Genomic DNA, 19839 nt, shown 5'->3' on the forward strand with positions numbered 1-19839 from the left:
AGAAGGAGGAGGCGGAGGAGGCGGAGGAGGAGGAGGAGGAGGAGGCTGGCTCATAGACGGGGTTGGAGGGTGGTGCTCTGAACTGCCTGCTGTATTTTTGGATGTGGGTTCTCCTGAATTAAACGAGCAAGCTGGAATAAAGATGTAGTGTGAGCTGGAGGAAGGAGGGGGACAGGAACAAGGAGAGCGCTGTGCCGAGGAGAGGAGAGGAGAGAGCTGGACGTCCCAGCTCGACGGGGGAGACGAAGACGGAGGCTCCGCCGGGTCAGGAAGGTAAAAGTTTTAATTGTACTGTTTGCACTTGAAGCCATTAAGGCAGAAGATTAATCCTTCCTCCGCTAACCAGAGTAAAACCTGGATTTAAGGATTAAGATCTGAACAAGTAAACTGGGCTTTACCTGGAGGTTTGTGAATGTGGACTTGTGAATTAAAGTGTAAATTCACAGACTGAATGGAAAGAGTTAGAAAAAACCTGCAGTAAGTGATGGAGTCCAGGATGGAGGTGAATGTTTTGCTGTGTGAGGTGGAGGGAATATTCCTCACACTTTAAGCTCCAGTCCTGTTGAAGAATCAGAGGATTTTCTTCCCGTTTTCTTCCCGTTGTCTGCTGGCATGTAAAACACTCGCTGCTTTTTCCTGGAGGCAGACAGAGACCGTTACAGCGTCTGTTTGAAGAATTCTGGCGTCTCCAAAGAAAACGCTGGCCTGTTTGATTTTCCATGGCATCACTGCTGCGCTGGACCTGCCGGGTCTGTCTGCTCTGGTGGCCTTTTACAAAAAAACCTGCTGCTATATGTGCACATGGTGAGAGCTCAGGTGAAGCTGAAGGTTTAATTCATAAGTAAGACGTTGTTTTTTGTGGTAGAGTCTGTCCACATGATTCTACATCAACTATGAACCACATGGAGCCTGGTAGAATCTGAATTTCATACGTGGTCCATTACCTCCGTCTAAGGGTCTAATGGTTGTACTACAGGAAATACAGTTAGCTTAGCATTGCTATGTAGCATGTAGCCTTGGTGGCTGGGGTCCTGGGGAGTTCCATGTGTAAATCTCCATCTTCTTCTGGATCGTATAATGAGCTCAATGGTAGAATGTGACGACGTCCAGGAGAAATAAAATGTCCAAAGGTTGAATTGTGTGAACGTTGCCTCCTGTAGTGAATCAGTAGCATTTTGGAGCCAGATTCACTTTAAGAGTAAAACCCAACGTGGAGGAACTTTAGGTTCTTTGGTTTGATCCTAATGTCCAGATGGAGAGTGGACCTGGTTCTGTTTCACTAGAACCTTTGGAGAACATGTGAGCTCTGTAGTGTTTCTAGAACCTCTGGGTCCAGGTCTGGTCCAGGGGTTGATAATTTTTTTGTAGAGATCTTAGCCAGAAGGATGGAATCATCTCCTTGTTTTAGATGATTGTCTCGTTGCTGGTAAAGATTTGAACATGTGTATTTACAGCTTCGTCCATCAACATTTCTTCTGATATGTTTTTAACTCTTTATAGGAACCAGGAACCACATGTGGTAACGTGGTTCCTGGTTCCTCTCAGTGAGGTTTATGGTCATGTGGTTTTCATTGAGCCAATCAGAGAAGATCCAGGAAACATCCTCAGGGTCTAATGTGGTCTACAAGGTCCCCCTCTGATCTGGTTTATCAGGAACCATGAAGAAGAACAAGTGTCCTAATGTTTCTAATGTGATGACGTTGACAATTGTCTGAATCAGCTCTGATGTTCTAATGTGACAAATACATGTTTACATTAGTTTAAAGACCAGGAACCAGATATGAGACCAGGAACCAGATATGGGACCAGAACCAGATATGAGACCAGGAACTAGATATGAGCCCAGGAACCAGATATGAGACATTCATTCATCTGGATTTAACACATGGAAATTAATAATTTTGAAAAATTTCTCAAATGTAAATCAGTCTTCTGACGTCCTACAATAACAATCTAGGGTTAAAATGTATGTATTTAGAAGGATTTCAGTGAGAGCTCTGTCGAGGTTTAAGGGGACGTGGGTCAACATTAGTACAACAGAAGTCAACTCAGTGTCTATGACATCGTGTCTGATCTGGTCTCCGTTCAGAACTGGTTCTGCTCCAGCTGAGAGGTTTTTATTCTCTGGATCAGACTGAATCAGACTTCGTTTCAGTAGCAGCTGAACAGTTCGGTTCATGTTCGATTTGAATCACTTCCTTCACTACGTCAGAGAGGAGATTAAACCAGAACTCATTTTAGTTCAGGGGCCACATTCAGTTTGATCTCAAAGTTTAACCTATAAATAACAACAACTCCAAATGTTTTCCATTTGTTTCAGAGCAAAGAAGAACAAGGAAGTATATTAATAAACTAAATATTTAATAAACTATCCTGTCTAGTCCTGGATCTCAGTGTTGATCTCTGACCAAACAAACCGTAAAAACCTTAATATCTGAGCAGTAACTTATATTTACATATCCTTTATGATTTCTATTTTATGAGGTTTTATTTAATGTTTATTTCTTGTCTGCTGCTGCAACTCTGCAGATTTACAGACGGTTCCATAAATAAAGTTAAATAAAATAAAGTTAAATAAAATGATCTTATCTCATCTCAACAGGAAGTGAGTCTATGCGTCTAAATTAATAATTACAATATTATTCATTTATTATAAATGATAAAAAAAATACTTGTTTATATTGTATTTTATTGTGAACCAATGAGCAGCTAAACTGAATTTTCTATTTTTATTCTTAAATTATTTCTTAGCTAATTTCATTCTGAGGAGACAAATACAAATAGACTATTATTAATATTAACTCTGTTCTTGTCCACACGTTCTTTAAAGGCACCAGGTATTAATGTGAAAATGAAATGAGCAATAACTGTGATTCCTCCAGAACTAAACCACTTAGAGAGATTCAGACAGAGTCTGGTCTTTGAAAAGAGACTAAGACCATGAATGAGCTGCAACATGTTCATGAGCAGCGTTGTTTATTTTGGCTGGAATGATGAGAGGTTAAATAAATATGAAGCAGTAGCTGCTCAGAGTTACTAAACCTCCTAATATCTAACAGAGTCTGGATGTTTGGGTCCAGGTTCCTGTAGTTTGTAGGCTAAATTGTCTAAACGAGCTTTGGTCTGGTTCCTGAAGGCAGCAGGAAGTTACCACCAGGTTAAAAGCCTCCACCTCGTTTCTTTAGCTCCACCCGACACCTTCCTCTTCCTCCTGCTTCCCCCCCTCATTCCTTCTCATTCAGAAACAGCCTCCACCTCCAAACTGGATGGAGTTCAGCCGGGACTGTGACCATCAGCTGATTCCTTCTCACTCACTTTCTTGTGCTCGAAGTTTGAAATGAGGGTTTTTGGTGAAACACAGCAAACGAACACGGATCCATCAGCTGATGTATCAGGTGGATTATAAGACTCAGGTGTAGGATGTAGAGCCAGAGCTGAAGATCACAGGATTATTTTAGTGACAACTAAGGTAACGTCTTCCATCTTTTATATGGTTTGATTTATTAGTCACTAACTTTATCTGGAGTCTCTCCGTTGGGAACTGATTCTGCTTCAGTAAAGGACCAGTCAGTTGTTTGTTTGTTTGTTTGTTTGTTTGGGGGTTAGAAAAACAAAGAATAAAACTAAACCTGAACAAAAATCCAAACCAAAAACCTCTAACAAATGGAGAGTAACCAAAAATAAATACAATACCAATGGAAGAGATGGACCGGGAACCCAGACTTACCTGTTCTCACCAATTCACTCCACAAACCTTATTCTTATTTTAAATGTTTTATTTATTTATTTATTTTTTTAAACTACTAAAACTCAGGAGATGATTTTCAGTAATGAACCAACAGAGAGTGGAGTGTGTAACCAGGATGACTGGGCGGCAGGTTAATTCATTTACCTGAGAGCAGAGAGAGAAACACAACCAGGCAGGTCTGACCTCCGACCGTGTCCGTCATATAACAAACAGGCACAAAAAACCAAACCCTGGTCAGAACCAGAGCAAATCAGGCTGTTGCCAAGAACAGGTTGAGTAACCAAAAGAACACAATTCACACACAAACTTATCGTTTATCGCCCACACGGCTCAGCACAAAACGCCCCCGATGTTTGTCGTTGGGTTTTCCACAGTGTTGTCAGGCACGGTGTTGTTTAGCACGGTGTTGTTTAGCACGGCGTCTGGTTTCTGGACTCCTGTGTGATTTCTAGTAGTGATCAGCGAACATTGGAGGCGACACACATGGCGACCGTGACGGGGCAGGATAAGCGTCGTCTTGTCGATCTCAGCACACGAGTGGGAACCTGCTGGCCCCAAAATCTAAAGGTACGACAACTTCTGTGTAACTGAATGAGTTTCTCTCTGTGTGCTGAAGCTTCAACGACATGACCACGAATCTGGAGCACAGACTTCAGGGAGATGTGTGAACGTATACGTACATTCACGTTTATAAGCATAAACCCACTTCTTTAATGGTTTTTTTATTCTTCAGTCCACCCGTGTGTCCGTCTCTGCTGCTGTTAACACTGTGGGATGAATGAAGGCAGATGAAGGAGCTGCTAAAGTTGTGTAAAGTGTACGATGAGCGTGAGGAGTTTGGATGTTGAATGGATCTGATGGAGCCTGAAGGTCCCTGTAGGAGAAGCTGCTCCTGATCTGAAGAAGCCCTGATATCAGAGGACGTCGTAGGGCTCATAAAGCACATGTTAGGTCTAGAGATACTGACGTAGGGCGTTTTATGAAGCCTATATCGATGGAAGAATGTATGGAAGGCTTCCTTTATGAAGCTTATTGTGAAAGGTCACATACTGGCTCCATGTGGATCTGCACCAGTAGAACTTGGTCAATACAGTTTAACTTCACTACCTGAGGCTGGTGCAGTGGACGCCAACCAGATCCTACACTAAAGGTATGGAAGGAGCACATTTACCAACCCATAGGCTGGTAAATATGGAGCGTAGGGTCTCAGGATGGTAAAAAAACACACAGACCTTTGAAACAAACAGTGTGAGTGCGACTTTGGTCCTGAGCTGAAGAGCTGGGTGAAAGTGCAGAAGTGTGTTGACTTTAGCCTTATTAGATATTGATTAGATATTTTTATATATATTTATTAATTTTCCTCCTCAAACTGTTGCACGTTTGAAATCAAATTTAATATCTGAACCTATGTATTATTTGTCGCTTAATATTGAATGCAGAATGTTAATAATAATAATGTATATTTATAAATAGCACAAGGTCCAGTTTAATATAGAACGTCTGATATGTCGTCAGGATTGTGAAAAACTATAACGCGTAGATAGTTGTTGTTAAGTAGTAAAGACGTTGAGTAGAAATCGAGGTGAACGAAGGTGAGAGGGGGCGGGTGGTGGTGGTGGAGGAAGGTCTTTGGAGTCGGACCAAAGTCCATAGAACAGGAAGTTTATTCCACAGTGACCAGAAGCAAACTGAAGCGGTGACCCCGCCTGTTGGTGGGTGGAGCAGTTAGACATAGACTCCGCCCCCTCCAACAGTGAACAGGGACATTAATCCCATGATAAACACTCTGATTCCATCAGAGGACAAGAACGTGGATTACAACCTGTGAAGAAGAAACAGGGGGAAGATGTTAAAAGCTGCACAGGCTCAGACAATGAAAAATAAAAAGCTTCTTATTCTGAAGACAGTGGAAATGAATGGATGGTAAATGGAGCTGAGACCTGAGACCCTGAGGGGTGAACTTCTCCTGGACAATGACAACGCAACAGCCTCCGTCAGAAAACAGACACATGAAAAGGTGGAAACAAGAAACAGAGGAGAAACTCTTTTTTTCCATCAAGCAGGCGAAGAAACACAGAACGAAGAAAGAAGATGATGCTACAGTCTGATCTGAGACATGAAAACAGATTGAGTTAGATTAGCGCCCCCTACAGTCAGTGCCGGCTCATGGCAGACAACATGTTTTTCACCCAGAGCTGTAACTTCACCTTGATCGATTAAGAAGAAGCTGCTGGGTCCGAGCTTTTCTGTGACATTTCAGTCAAATATTAGTTTTTATTCATGTTAGAGTCTAAAACCAAACTTGAAAAACCGAAACGTTCACGGTTGGTTGGAGGATCATCCAGTGAATGAATCCAGACGTTACTGGACTCTGATTCTGATCAGACCTGATACGTTTGCTGCTGCTTCATGAAGTTTGGTTTTTTGTTCCATGCTGAGCTGAGAGGATGTGGTTCAGGTTCAGGTCCAGGTTCAGGTTCCCCCCTCCCTCTGGTAAAACTCTGACCTGTCAGAATATCCCAGCAGACGTAACCTCGGGGCTAATTGCACCTGTCTCCCCCCAGTTCCCAGTCTGATCTCAGCCCCTGACCCGTCACGCACCCCCTCATCAAACAGGCCCTGGTGGGGCAGCTTGTTATCTGGTCCTCAGCCCCGGGGCCTCAGACCTGCTCCTCTAATCCTCCATGGAAGCTGCCGCCTTTGACAGAAATAATAATCCCAGGAGGACTCATCCATCCAGACGGGACCTGAACCACAGGGAGGGTGGGGGGGGGGGGGGTTCAGAACTAATGTGAAGAGAAACTAAAAGGATTTGATTGAAAAGTTTCCTACAGAGTTGAATGAAGAAACTGAAGAAGCGGATCCAGGATCATCAGGAGGAAAACGAGCAGCCGATCATTTACAGAAATTACTCTGAAGAAGCTCTGAATGACAGCGATGACACGTGAAACCCATTCTGGGGAGGAAAAAATGTTTTGTGCATGATCCAAGACTCTGAGATCAGCCCCCCCCCCCCGTCCACCAGGTCCTGTGGTTTCAGGCGGATCCTGTTGAGCCTCCACAGTTCAGATCTGATGGAGGAGGATGTAAATCTGTACGTCGACTCGTGGGGGAAAATGCTAAATCTGACGCTCCCACAGAGCTCACCGGCAAATATAAATGTTGGCTTGTCCCCCCCTGAGGTGGGGTGGGAGGGGTCGGGAGGGGGTGGGAGGGGGTGGGAGGAGGTGGGTGGGGGTGGGTGGGGTAGTTGGTCGCAGGGTAGGAGGTAATTTCATGAATGAAAGGACAGAATTGTTCCAGTGTTTCGTTTGGTCCTGAACTCCGGCCAACCCGCCTGGCCTTTAATTAGAGCTATTAGCCCACGGGGGGGGGGGGGGGGGCATTACTGCATCAGCCTCAGTACAGTAGAGAACTACAAGTAAACTGTGAATTTAAAGCCCCGTTCAGCCCTTCTACTGACATCCAGAGACAGAAAGAAGGAAGGAATAAGAACACGGTCGTGTTGGCTGGTGTCTGGTGTCGTGTGCAGGAACATCTGTTCCCACTGTGGAATAAAAGAACCTGCCACAGGGTCAAGGTTCTGTGGGACTCCAGCTTCCAGACTCACAAACAGGTCCTGACTAAGCAACCGGACACAAAGAACAGGAGGAGGTGGTGGTAGATGTGGAGACACCAGACGACTCAACATCAGAGAGAAGGAACAGAAAAAGGTCGAAAGAGCAGCTGGAACAGATGTGGAAGGTTAAGGTGGATAGAGGTTCCCGTGGACCCCAAAACTGGTCCCACTGACCCCAAAACTGGTCCCACTGACCCCAAAACTGGTCCCACTGACCCAAAACTGGTCCCACTGACCCCCAGACTGGTCCCACTGACCCCAAAACTGGTCCCACTGACCCCAAAACTGGTCCCAGTAAACAGAGTCATACATATACAGAGAATAAACAAATAATAATACAAAATGAGGACAAATATTTTAATTAAATCTGATGCTCCTACCCAGAGTGAACCAGTGTTAAGAACAAAGAGCAACGTAGGCAATAACAATACGTGAGAGAATGTAAAAATATAAGAAATATACATATAACATCTGTACGAGCATGAATGAACCTTGGTTTCCGATTTGTTTCTCTATTATAACAGTGAATATGAGGAACGGGAAACTTCTTGCCCAGAAATTATGTATAAGGAAATATGTACTAGTTTATGACAATAAAGTGAACATGTGTTATTGCACAACATCAGCATAAGTGTAGTTATAACTGTGGGTTCTGGTCCCTCAGAGTGAGGAATGGAACAGGTTGATGTCCACAGACAGGAATGATTTACTGTGTCTCTGTGGGACATCAGGTGAAATCAGTCTCGGGCTGAAAGAACTGACGCGTCATGGAGAGAGTTCGACATCACCTTGTTTATCTTCAGTTAATTGTCGTGTTTGTAGTTAAAATGAAGTTCACCTAAGAAGCAACGAGTAGATTAAGACGTCTCCTAAATGTCTGGAGGGGAGTTGGGTTTTTTAATCAGCTGATGGTCAATACAACAAAGAAATGAAATATCACAGCTTTTATCTGTTTCCCGTGACTTTGTCTTGACTGGTCCGTCCTCCGCCTCCAGATGCCCTCTCGCTGCAGGAATGCGCTGAACATCGCTGTCACCACCCTTTTTGCTGCGGTGGTTCTCTTCACCATCCTCCTGGCTTATGTCACAGGTGAACTTCAGCCACACAAACACAAACATCAGCTAAAGTACAGATACTTCTTCTCCCGTCTTGTCCGATGTTCTGGTCGTGTCTGATCATCAGGTTAAAGTGACGAGTAATGGTTCAGATACCTGAAAAATCTACTTACGTACAGTAACAAAGTATTTGTACTTAGTTACTTCACACCTCTGGCAAAGTGTTTATAACTAGATGAGAACCCACATGCTAACCACTGCTAAAGGTTGCTAACACCCACGTCATGGTTTAATTTTAGATCATCAATGTTGTCGTTTGCATCACGTTTCTTTTTCTTTACCCTTGTTTGCTGTCATTAGCTTCACCTTTACAGCCACCATTAGCATTCCTTGTAGCATTGTCACTGTCATTGGCGTTGTCTGGGTCGTCTCCTCTGGCCTCATCATTAGCATCACCATCACCATTAGCATCGCCATTAGCATCACCGTTACCATTAGCATCACCGTTACCATTAGCATCACCATTACCATTAGCATCACCCTTGTTTTTCTTGTCTTTTTTTGGCATTAGTATCACCATCACCATTAGCTTCACCATTAGCTTCACCTTTAGCATCACCATTAAACCGTAAATCTTTATCTTTTTACACATTAGAAACATTAGGACACTTGTTCTTCTTCATGGTTCCTAATAAACCAGTTCAGAGGGGGGACCTCGTAGACCACATTAGACCCTGATTAGATCTGAGGATGTTTCCTGGATCTTCTCTGATTGGCGCAATGAGAACCACATGATAATAAACCTCACTGAGAGGAACCAGGATGTGGTTCCTGGTCGTATCACAGCTCTTTGTGCTCTTTGTTTTGAAGGCTACCAGTTCATCCACACTGAGCAGCACCACCTTTCCTTCGGCCTCTATGGTGCCTTCCTCTCGCTCCACCTCTTCCTCCAGAGCCTCTTTGCTTTCCTGGAGCATCGTCGGATGAGGAACCCGGCCCGGCCTCATCACCTCCGCCGCTCCGTGGCGCTCTGCATCGCGGCCTTCCAGGAGGACCCGGACTACCTGAGGAAGTGTCTGCGCAGCATCCGCCGCATCTCCTTCCCGGGCCTGAAGGTGGTGCTGGTGGTGGACGGGAACCGGCCCGAGGACCGCTACATGATGGACATCTTCCAGGAGGTCATGGGCGGGGCGGAGCAGGCCGGCAGCATGGTGTGGAAGGGGAACTACCACAGCGACGGCAGCGGAGGAGGAGGCGTCGGAGGCGGGGGGAGGAGCACGGTGCACATGGAGGAGGCGTCGAGGGTGGCCCGGCTGGTCAGAGGCTGCCGCTATTCCTGCGTCATGCAGGAGTGGGGAGGCAAGAGGGAGGTGATGTACACGGCCTTCAAAGCTCTGGGCGACAGCGTGGATTATGTGCAGGTACGAAGACGTGACGTTACAGGTTTAGACCAGCGACCAAACACTGGGCCACGTTATCCAACTTCACACAACTGGTCTGAAAATTACTGCAAGTATTTAGTCTTTCTTCGTCTGTGCCAGAAACAATTAAATCCTCTTCGACTTCATGGCAGAAGGCGGATAATTAACCTGCGTATCTACCTGCTGCCATTCAACAACAGATCTATAGATCTAGATCTAATCTGGTCCATGTACAAAGTACAAAAATTACATTGAAGACATTATAAGTAACGGCTTTTCCGAGGGTTCAGACAGTTTTAGTACGAGTTGTAGACATATGTCACTGAGACCTAGAACTAAACAGAAATTGTACCTTTTTTACTTCTTTTTCTTTAGAAACATCCCATTGTTCATTACATGTTTTATAAACACTTTAAGAATGTTCTTTTTGCACTAAAACAAAGGAAAAACACGCTGCTGATCTGAATGTTAGGTCTAGACTCCCGGGAGATCTCACACGATGCACATGTCCTCTAATGTTCTCAGGTGTTTCTGAAGCCTTTATCATTTAAAGACTGTGACTGAGTTATTAAAACCTATTTTTAAGGCCTTCGTGTCCTGGAATAAACCTCAGACTCGGGGTAAATGGTCATAAACCTTAAGAGTTGAGTCTCCTCCAAACGTCATATCAGGTTTTGGGGTTAATTCTAGGTTTAGATTTAAATCTAAATGCTAAATTCAGAGAGGACATATTCACCAGCTGTTTCCCACCATCTGCATCCTTGCTGCAGGTCAGAGGTCATGTCCACAGCGGGAAGGTCTTTCAGCAGCCTCTCATTTGTCTCCTGGACCTTCACCTCTTCCTTCTGCTTTCAGGTGTGTGACTCGGACACAGTCCTGGACCCGGCTTGTACCATAGAGATGCTGAAGATCCTGGAGGAAGACCCGATGGTGGGAGGGGTCGGCGGAGACGTACAGGTCAAGTGTCATCACTTCACTCGTCACAGCTGTGAATAAGAGTCTGTGTTTCTGTCAGTTAAACCAGGATGAGAGTCCCTGCTTGTTTGTTCTTCACCTTGAATATTAAGACTTCCAGGCGATGAACTAGAAAATGAGACTAAACCTAAGAGTTTTGAGCTTTTTGAAATGTCAGCTTTGTCTTCTCTGGGTCTCGGACTGAGCTAGAAACTAAAGGCTGAAGTTATCTTTAGGTTTCTTGGAAAGTTTCCATGACTAATTTCTTTTTTGGTGCGAATGTGGCTGAAATCTCACTGCAAGACGCTCTAAATCCAAACAAAGCTAAAAACAATGGACTTGTAGATTATTATTTTCTTTTCCAGATAGAAGAACATCTGTAGGTGGTGTCCACCTGAAACTCACCTGGAACTGGAGAAATCTCAGATGAAACGTTTTGAAGAAACCCTAAAAGTCCTGATCCCATATTCCTAAAGGTTCAAAGAGTTGCTCTTTGGGACCAAAAACAGAATTAAACTAGAACCGTGATGAGCTACACCAGAGGATTCTCACAATCTTTATGAAAACGGGTCCGATTCAGAATCAGAATTACTTTATTGATCCCAAGGGGAAGTTACTTTTCATTACAGCAGCTCCTAGTCTAAGTTTACCAGCGTTAAGAACAAAGAGTAATGTAGATGTCTTTATTTCAGCTTGTTCCTTAATTTATATGATGACTGGGACGACTTTTCTCTTCTGTTCTCCAGATCCTCAATAAGTACGACTCGTGGATCTCCTTCCTCAGCAGCGTACGCTACTGGATGGCCTTCAACATCGAGCGCGCCTGCCAGTCGTACTTCGGCTGCGTCCAGTGCATCAGCGGCCCTCTGGGCATGTACAGGAACTCCCTGCTGCAGCGCTTCCTGGAGCCCTGGTACCACCAGACCTTCCTGGGCTCCAAGTGCAGCTTCGGAGACGACCGCCACCTCACCAACCGGGTGCTCAGCTTCGGCTACAAGACCAAGTTCACGGCCCGGTCACAGTGCCAGACCGAGACGCCGACCCAGTACCTGCGCTGGCTCAACCAGCAGACTCGGTGGAGCAAGTCGTACTTCCGCGAGTGGCTCTACAACGCCCTGTGGTTCCACAAGCACAGCCTCTGGATGACCTACGAGTCCGTGGTCACCGGCTTCTTCCCCTTCTTCCTGGTCGCCACCGTCATCCACCTCTTCTACCGGGGCCGGCTCTGGAACATCCTGCTCTTCCTGCTGACGGTGCAGCTGGTCGGGATGGTGAAGGCCACCTACGCCTGCTTCCTGCGGGGCAGCCTGGTCATGATCTTCATGTCGCTCTACTCCCTGCTCTACATGTCCAGCCTGCTCCCGGCCAAAATATTCGCCCTGCTCACCATCAACAAGGCCGGCTGGGGCACGTCGGGCCGCAGGAAGATCGTGGTCAACCTCATCGGCGCCGTTCCCGTCACGGTGTGGGCTATGGTGCTGCTGGGAGGCGTGGCCTATACCATCTACTGTGAAACACAGGAGCCGTTCAGCGAGACTGAGAAGGTCCTGTTGATAGCGGGGATGATACTCTACGCCTGCTACTGGGTCATTCTGCTGGTGCTCTACCTGGCGATCGTAGCCAAACGGTGCAACAAGAGGGAGGAGCAGTATCACCTGCCGTACGCTGAGGCATAAACCCGCCAGCGGAGAGACCGCTAGGACGTTAGCGCCGGGTTTTTCAATTCTAGCGAGGTCCCCGTTTGACCCCATGAGCCGCTAGAAGGATCGAGCTGGAAACCAGGATCACACCTTCATCACTGGTGCTAAAAAAACAAACAAGAGGCGTGAATCTGAACTCTGGGCGGCAGGAATCCTCAACGGTGACGGGATCCACGCAGCTCCCCATTAATCGTCACGCTCAATGGTGCTTCAGACTGAACCAAGCAGGACTGATCCAGGGTGATGATGCTGTTGCTCTGAAGAACATTAGGTAGACGACGGTGAGTGTAGACAAAAGAAAGAGGGTAAAAATAACAATGAAGTCAGAGCTGCAAAACAAACCTGATCAGATTCTGTGGAAACGACTGAAAGAGCCACTTGAGTTTATTTAAAAAAGTTATTCAGACAAGAAACGACAAGAGAGACTAGAGCTGGAGTCAGGAAGCTAACAGCTAACACAGGTAGCAGGAAAGGCAGTCAGACTCTTCTTACATATTAGTGGTCGCTGTAGTCGCTCCTCCTGTACAGACTGACGTAAAATATGTGTAGAAAAACACATAGTTCCATCTATCTATCGATCAGTGTCGGCAGCTTCTCAATTTATCGACGGTTTTGGCTTAAAAACCATTCGTTACCAGCGGTTTGGTTTCATGATGCAATCTTTGTTCAAATAATAAAAATAATAGTAATATTTAAAGCCATAGCTCATCAAATTAGTACTGAAGTTAATTTAGACGCCCGGACACGGACCTGAAATAGATTAGAAATTAACAAGAAAACATCTGCAACCAACGTTAGCCCAAAGAAACCAAGCTTCGTCTACAGGCTGGAACCAGGCTACGAACTCCTGCAGCTTTAGGACGGGTTTTATTCTCAGTCTGAGTAAAGACTCACTGCTTTATAGGGACAGGGTTCTGCACAGTGTCGGCTTTTTCTGAAGCTTCCTCTAAGTTCAGCTGGACAGATATCGTTCACTGCCACATCCTGATTCAGGGACAGCGCGAGAAAATGTGTCGGGTTGATTTTTAGAGACGCCTTGAACTAATTTCAGTGCAGCTCTGCACGGTTGTATCAGTTCTGCTGACGGACACGATTCACAGGGACTAGTTTAACCTGGAGATGTTTAGTAATGTATAAGAATAATAAGGTCAGAGGGCGTCTGTGATCTGAATCCTGCAGGAATCAACCTCGTCTTTAATTTATAAAGGAAAAATCAATCCAACCATGTTTCTCCAGACGCAGACGTCCTGAGATAAAACTGAAAATAAAACTGCCTCTGTTGATCTGATAATGATGAAGGCTGAGTTCTCATTTAATTAATGCTACGCTTTGCTCAACCTCCACCAGCTACAAGGAGATTATAACTGAACTTATTTTTAAAAATAGTTTTTACAGCTCTCACGGTCCCACGGGACTAAAAGGAAACTTATCCAAAACGTCACTACTTGAACATTTATCAACATTATATTAACTACCTGAAATGACAATTCTTGAAAAGAAATATAGTTTTAATGTATTTTACAGTTTGGCCCAAGTCCCGCCCACTAACATGGAGGGGGTGGGGCTTATGAGCTATACTGCGGCCTCCAGCCACCAGGGGGAGCTCTGCTAGTTCAGTCTTTACGTACAGTCTCATCACATAATGTTTTAGCAGCAGAGACGTCGGCGTAAATCAGTAAATTAGATGTTGTGACTCCGGGTGAAACTGGTCCCTGAGAAGCTTTAGACTCAAACCTGGTGAAATCTGAATGAAGCGTGTTCTGGTGTGAACAGGAGGAACCAGTTCATCCCGACTGATCCGACCTTCTCATGAACAGCACAATCATCCGCGAGCATCCACAGACAATCCCGAACCTTTCCGAACACGCAGCTGAGTCTTTGGTGCTGTTGAACGGTGTCAACGAGGAGAAATCTCCGACCCTAGTTTCCTTTTCTATAAATATATATATTGTAAAGGTGCCAATGACGTTTTCCTACTGGACAGTTGTGTCGTCTCTCTTCATTCGTTTCATCCATCAGCAGCGGAAAGACTGAACAAACCAAAGACGTTTCTTTAAGGTATGTTCCAAAAAAAATCCTCATCCTGTTTTATTTTATTTTAATTTTTTTAACTGTGAAAATCTCTGCAGTTTAACTTATGTTCTTGTTTCTTTGGAGCTGGTGCATAAGTTTAAACGTGATTTAAAAATAATTAAAAAATGACCCATTCATTAAAAAGGAGAACGTGTTTGGAGGCTGTGGCTTTTTTTTCTTTTATTTTTCACTTTCTAACCCGAACAGCTGCTGTTGTTGTTTGATGCAGGATGTTGGAACTTTCCAGTGGTTAAAAATGCTTTTTTCTGTTTCTGACACAATCCTGTCATTCAGTGCGACCGGAGGAAGCGTCCGCCGACATTTCCCTTCGCTCCTGCTCCAACATTCAGAGGATCCGTTCGGTTTTTATTCCTGTGTTAGATGTAACATTTCACCCTGAGCTCAGAAACAAATAACTCACCATCAAGTACATTCACACACCAGACTCCATTCAAATAATGTTCGCTTCTAACCATTACCACACTAACATAACATTAAAGTGACTCAGTGTTTAATTATCAGCATGAACTACTTCACACTCAGAACTATTTCATAATTAAAACTTTTATATTTTGTTGTTTTCCTCCTCAAAGCTTTTCGTTCCTAAATCGAGGGAATATAAAACATGACTTTAAATCTCCAGCGCGTCTCCGTCTACTCGTTATTATATTTTTTAATTAAAATAAATACTTTTCCTAATTTGTAATCCTGACATGAGCCCAGATTTCACTGATTTACATGAAGACATTTAAACGTTTAAAGGGTTTGTTCACTTTAAACATTCTCTTGATCTACTTGTACCTGAAGTCTGGAGCTGCTGTTATTTATAACTTATTGTTCTGTTCTTACTGAATCGACCCGTTTGACACCAAACTGAGCTGAATTTGGAATCATCCATCTAAACGATGTCTTATTCTGTGTCAGGTTTCCAGCTGTTCCACATACGTCTTGTTCTCTGGAGGGAACCAGTTTGGTTCCCGGTGCAGCAGCGTGAATGTTTCTCTGGTGAAGTCACTGATGAAACCACACGGCTCCAGGTCTGACTCTAAAAACACGGGGAGCACAGAGTGTGTTTGACGCGTTGCAGCCGCGTCCATGAATCGTTCCTTTCAGCCGCGGCTGTTTGCCAGGAGCAGGATGTAAATACGCTGGAGACACTAACGTCTGATCTCACCTGGACTTAATGAAGTAACATGTGTCCCCACCCAGAACCAGAGACCTGGTCTCAGCCTGTGTGTGAACCAGCAGCAGCGCCACCATGTGGTCAGAATAATATTATATCAGCTGCTGCCTCTGATGGATCTATACCTACCACTGGACCAGAACCAGAACCACATGGAAGGGAGGGAGGGAGGAGGAAGGGAGGAAGGGAGGGAGGAAGGAAGGGAGGGAGGGAGGAAGGAAGGAAGGAAGGAGGAAGGAAGAGAGGGAGGGAGGGAGGGAGGAAGGAAGAGAGGGAGGAAGGAAGGAAGGAAGAGAGGGAGGGAGGAAGGAAGGGAGGTAGGGAGGGAGGGAGGAAGGGAGGGAGGGAGGGAGGAAGGAAGAGAGGGAGGGAGGAAGGAAGGAAGGGAGGGGGGAAGGAAGGGAGGGAGGGAGGGAGGGGGAGTGGGGAAGGAAGGAAGAGAGGGAGGGGGAAGGAAGGAAGGAAGGAAGGATAGATAGAAAAGGGAGGGAGGAAGGAAGGATGGAAAGGAAGGAAGGAATGAACAAACAGGGAGGGAGGGAGGATGGAAGGAAGGAAGGAAGGAAGGAAGGAAGGAAGGAAGGAAGGAAGGATAGATAGAACAGGGAGGGAGGGGATGATGGAAGGAAAGAATTATTAGAGACGTTGAACTGAAGAAGGCCCAAGAGTACAGGGAGAAAAAGGTAAGGGTTAATGGATAGGGAGTGAGTGAGGTATCATTGGAGGGAGGAAGGGAGGAAGGAAGGAAGAGAGGGAGGGAGGAAGGAAGGGAGGGAGGAAGGAAGGGAGGGAGGGAGGAAGGAAGGAAGGAAGAGAGGGAGGGAGGGAGGAAGGAAGAGAGGGAGGGAGGGAGGGAGGAAGGAAGGAAGGGAGGGGGGGGGAGGGCGGGGGAGTGGGGAAGGAAGGAAGAGAGGGAGAGAGGGAGGGAGGAAGGAAGGAAGGAAGGAGGGAAGGATGGAAAGGAAGGAAGAGAGGGAGGGAGGAAGGAACAAACAGGGAGGGAGGAAGAGGAAGGAAGGATAGAACAGGGAGGGAGGGAGTGAGGGAGGAAGGAAGGAAGGAAGGAAGGAAGGAAGGAAGGAAGGATAGGAAGGAAGGAAGGAAGGAACAAACAGGGAGGGAGGAAGGAAGGAAGGAAGGAAGGAAGGAAGGAAGGAAGGAAGGAAGGATAGATAGAACAGGGAGGGAGGAAGAGGAGGGAGGAAGGAAGGAAGGATGGAAAGGAAGGAAGGAAGGAAGGAAGGAAGGAAGGAAGGAAGGAAGGAAGGAAGGAAGGATAGATAGAACAGGGAGGGGATGATGGAAGGAAAGAATTTATTTTAGAGACTCAGATTAGAACTGAACCCTGAAGCTTCTTCCATCCTCAGAGTCACAGCGGAGAAACAAACGTCTCCTTCACACGGGTTTAATCAGATTTGTATTTTCCAGTTTAGCTGAAGTTTTATCCATTTTCATGAAGAAAATGTGGGAAATTCTGCAGAAAGCTTCAGTGTAGATAAGTCAGAGGTCATTAGAGAACGTTCCAAACCAAAAACTCAATCTGATTTCAGGAGCAAATAATTCACTGCTTCATAACTTAAAACCTAAACCACTTTATTTTGTATTAAAACTTTAAATCTCCAGTATTTTTTCATCTATTCAGGAAACAACAACTATATCACAAAAACACCTTTAGTTACCATTTATCATTTATTAGGAACTTTAAAGACGCCTCCAGACACCAGACGACCTCCACCTCCTCTTCCTCCTCCTCCTCCTCTTCCTCCTCCTCCTCCTCTTCCTCCTCCTCCTCCTCTCCTCTCCTCCTCCTCCTCCTCTTCTTCCTCCTCCTCCTCTTCTTCTCTTCCTCCTCCTCCTCCTCTTCTTCCTCCTCCTCCTCTTCTTCCTCCTCTTCTTCCTCCTCCTCCTCTTCCTCCTCCTCCTCTCTCTCCTCCTCCTCCTCCTCCTCCTCCTCTCTTCTCTCCTTCCTCCTCCTCCTTCTCTCCTCCTCCTCCTCCTCTTCCTCCTCCTCCTCCTCCTCCTCCTCTTCTTCCTCCTCCTCCTCCTCCTCCTCCTCCTCCTCCTCTTAGTTTCTGTGAGTTTTTTCCTCAGAGTCTTTGAGTCTTTGATTGGACGTCAGCCGGGCCCTAAACCTTCTTGGGAACGTTGGTGATGATGGGTTTCGGACGCGTCTTGAAGATCAGCTTGTGTTTGATCAGCGCGGTCACGGAGTAAGAGGTGGAGGCGGGTCCCTGCTGGTCCGTTTCCATGGCTACGCCGTCGCCGTCGTCATGGGCCGAATGCTTGGAGAGGACGGCGAACGGTTTCTCCAGTTTGACTCGCTTCCCGTAGAGGATGTGGTGTCCGACGATCAGCACTGGCACCCCCTGGTGGCGGGAGGGAAGAACAGCGGAGTCAGAGGGAAACGGATACATTTTATTTTATCGTGTGCAGCTGCTATAGTTTATTTTTTATCTTTTTACTGCTATAGATTCTGGTTTTTATTGCTGCTATTTCGTTGTTCTTCCCCAGATTTATTTTGATTTATTTTTCTTTTAAAAGAGGAACATTGTACATTGATTGACATGAGCCACATGTAGCCATGCAGGCTCATTTTCATGTGTAGTCCCTGGCAGGTTGATTTTATTAACAACAACTTATTATTATTATTATTATAAATAAGACTCCATTCGAATAATGTAAGCTTCCAACATTACCATGTTAATATCAGTATAAGTAGACATTTAAAATAACAGTGTTTAATTATCACCATGGACTAATGTCGTATTGGTTTCCACTCAGAACTATTTAATAATTAAAACCCTTATATTTTGTTATTTTCCTCTTAAAAGCTTCTCGTTTCTAAATCGAGGCAACGTAAAACATGACTTTAAATCTCTCGTGTGTTTTCCTGAGGAGGATTATCCTCCAGACACCAGACCTGCTCTGTCCACCCAACCATCCGCCCCGACCTCCTCCTTGTTCCTTAGAATAATCTTTAAGAATGAGCTGGTGTTTTGTTTTGTGGAGAGAAGCTTTTTCTTTTTAAATCACAGGTGTCAAACAGATGTTTAATAAAAACTTCTTATTCTAAATGTGTCATTCTGCACAATCACGTCAACCAGGAAACATATTGTGGGATGTGTTGGGCCGTGTTGTTGTGATGTTACCTCTGTGGTGTAGAGCAGGTCTCCCATCACGTTTCCTGCCAGACCAGCGTTGTGTCTGGAAACCATCTCGCCCTGCAGCTCCACCAGCAGCCACTCAGCAGGACTGCAGCCGTCCACGCTGCCTCTGCAGCAGAAAACAAGTCAGTAAAATCTGATTATTTAACTACCACTGAACCACCAACAGCTGATCCTGGTCATAGCATTTAGGATTTAATAAACAGAGCTGCAGAAAATAAAAAATATATAGCAAAACTAATGTTTTAGAAAGAGAAGTGGACAGAACACAACACAGAGACCCAGGACTCTCAGCAGACAGACATGAGCCCAGATTAATTTTCTTGTTTTTAAAAGGATAGTTTATTAAATGTGAACATTCTCCTAATTTTCTTCTTTGCACTGAAATAAATGTAACAAATCTGGAGCAGTCGCTATTTATCAGTTATTATTCTGTTATGTCACTAGTCCATCCCACTTTAGGTTAAATTAGGTTTAATGTGGCCTTTTAAAATGAAAAAATCCCAATAAAACAGCAGCTGTAAGAGCCTTTACACACCAGACTCCACTCAAATACTGTTAACTTCCAATGTTTCCACGGTAATATGAGTAAAAGTAGACGTAAAATATAAAATAACACAAGGTTTAATTATCACCATGAACGATTTTACAGTTCGGCGTGTTTTATTTTTAATTACCTGCATTATTTATTAAACCTGTCTATAAAACATAAATACATATTTGCTCCCAGGAAACGGGAGAATAATAAAAACTTTCTTACCTGATAACAATCTGAACCATGGTCTAGTCCGGTAACTAAAATGTCTCACATCGGCTCTGACAAACGTTAAATTATCAGTATATTCATGTTAAAATGATCCTCAGCTTCAAAAACAAACCAGCTCCGCTCACTCAACTTCCCGCCAGCGCAGGGCGACGTGCT

The 19839-nt window shown here is 45.0% G+C and overlaps 2 protein-coding genes across 5 annotated transcripts; one reads left to right on the forward strand and one right to left on the reverse strand.

Annotated features, from left to right (window-relative positions):
- The first annotated feature begins 99 nt into the window (after positions 1-99).
- has3 (hyaluronan synthase 3) lies at positions 100-14730 on the forward strand. Of its 4 annotated transcripts, none has more exons than XR_007113505.1 (6): positions 4138-4315; positions 8363-8456; positions 9293-9843; positions 10699-10800; positions 11544-12778; positions 14271-14730. XR_007113505.1 is itself a non-coding variant. In XM_047595380.1 (6 exons), the coding sequence occupies exons 3-6, from the start codon at positions 8363-8365 to the stop codon at positions 12471-12473; spliced, it is 1677 nt and encodes a 558-aa protein (XP_047451336.1). In that variant the 5' UTR covers positions 4192-4315; positions 4482-4898; the 3' UTR covers positions 12474-14730. The 4 variants fall into 4 exon arrangements, 3 of the variants coding, with proteins under 3 accessions (XP_047451335.1, XP_047451334.1, XP_047451336.1); XM_047595380.1 differs by adding an exon at positions 4482-4898 and having other exon boundaries at positions 4192-4315; positions 11544-14730; XM_047595379.1 differs by lacking the exon at positions 4138-4315 and adding an exon at positions 100-273 and having other exon boundaries at positions 11544-14730.
- Positions 14731-17787: 3057 nt separating this feature from the next.
- Positions 17788-19839, reverse strand: chtf8 (CTF8, chromosome transmission fidelity factor 8 homolog (S. cerevisiae)). Its single transcript, XM_047597366.1, has 3 exons — positions 19678-19839; positions 18903-19026; positions 17788-18119 (listed from the first exon to the last, which is right to left on the reverse strand). The coding sequence occupies exons 1-3, from the start codon at positions 19695-19697 to the stop codon at positions 17880-17882; spliced, it is 384 nt and encodes a 127-aa protein (XP_047453322.1). The 5' UTR covers positions 19698-19839; the 3' UTR covers positions 17788-17879.

The sequence above is a fragment of the Mugil cephalus genome, chromosome 10 (assembly GCF_022458985.1).
Source record: "Mugil cephalus isolate CIBA_MC_2020 chromosome 10, CIBA_Mcephalus_1.1, whole genome shotgun sequence".
In the NCBI taxonomy this organism is placed as follows: Eukaryota; Metazoa; Chordata; class Actinopteri; order Mugiliformes; family Mugilidae; genus Mugil; species Mugil cephalus.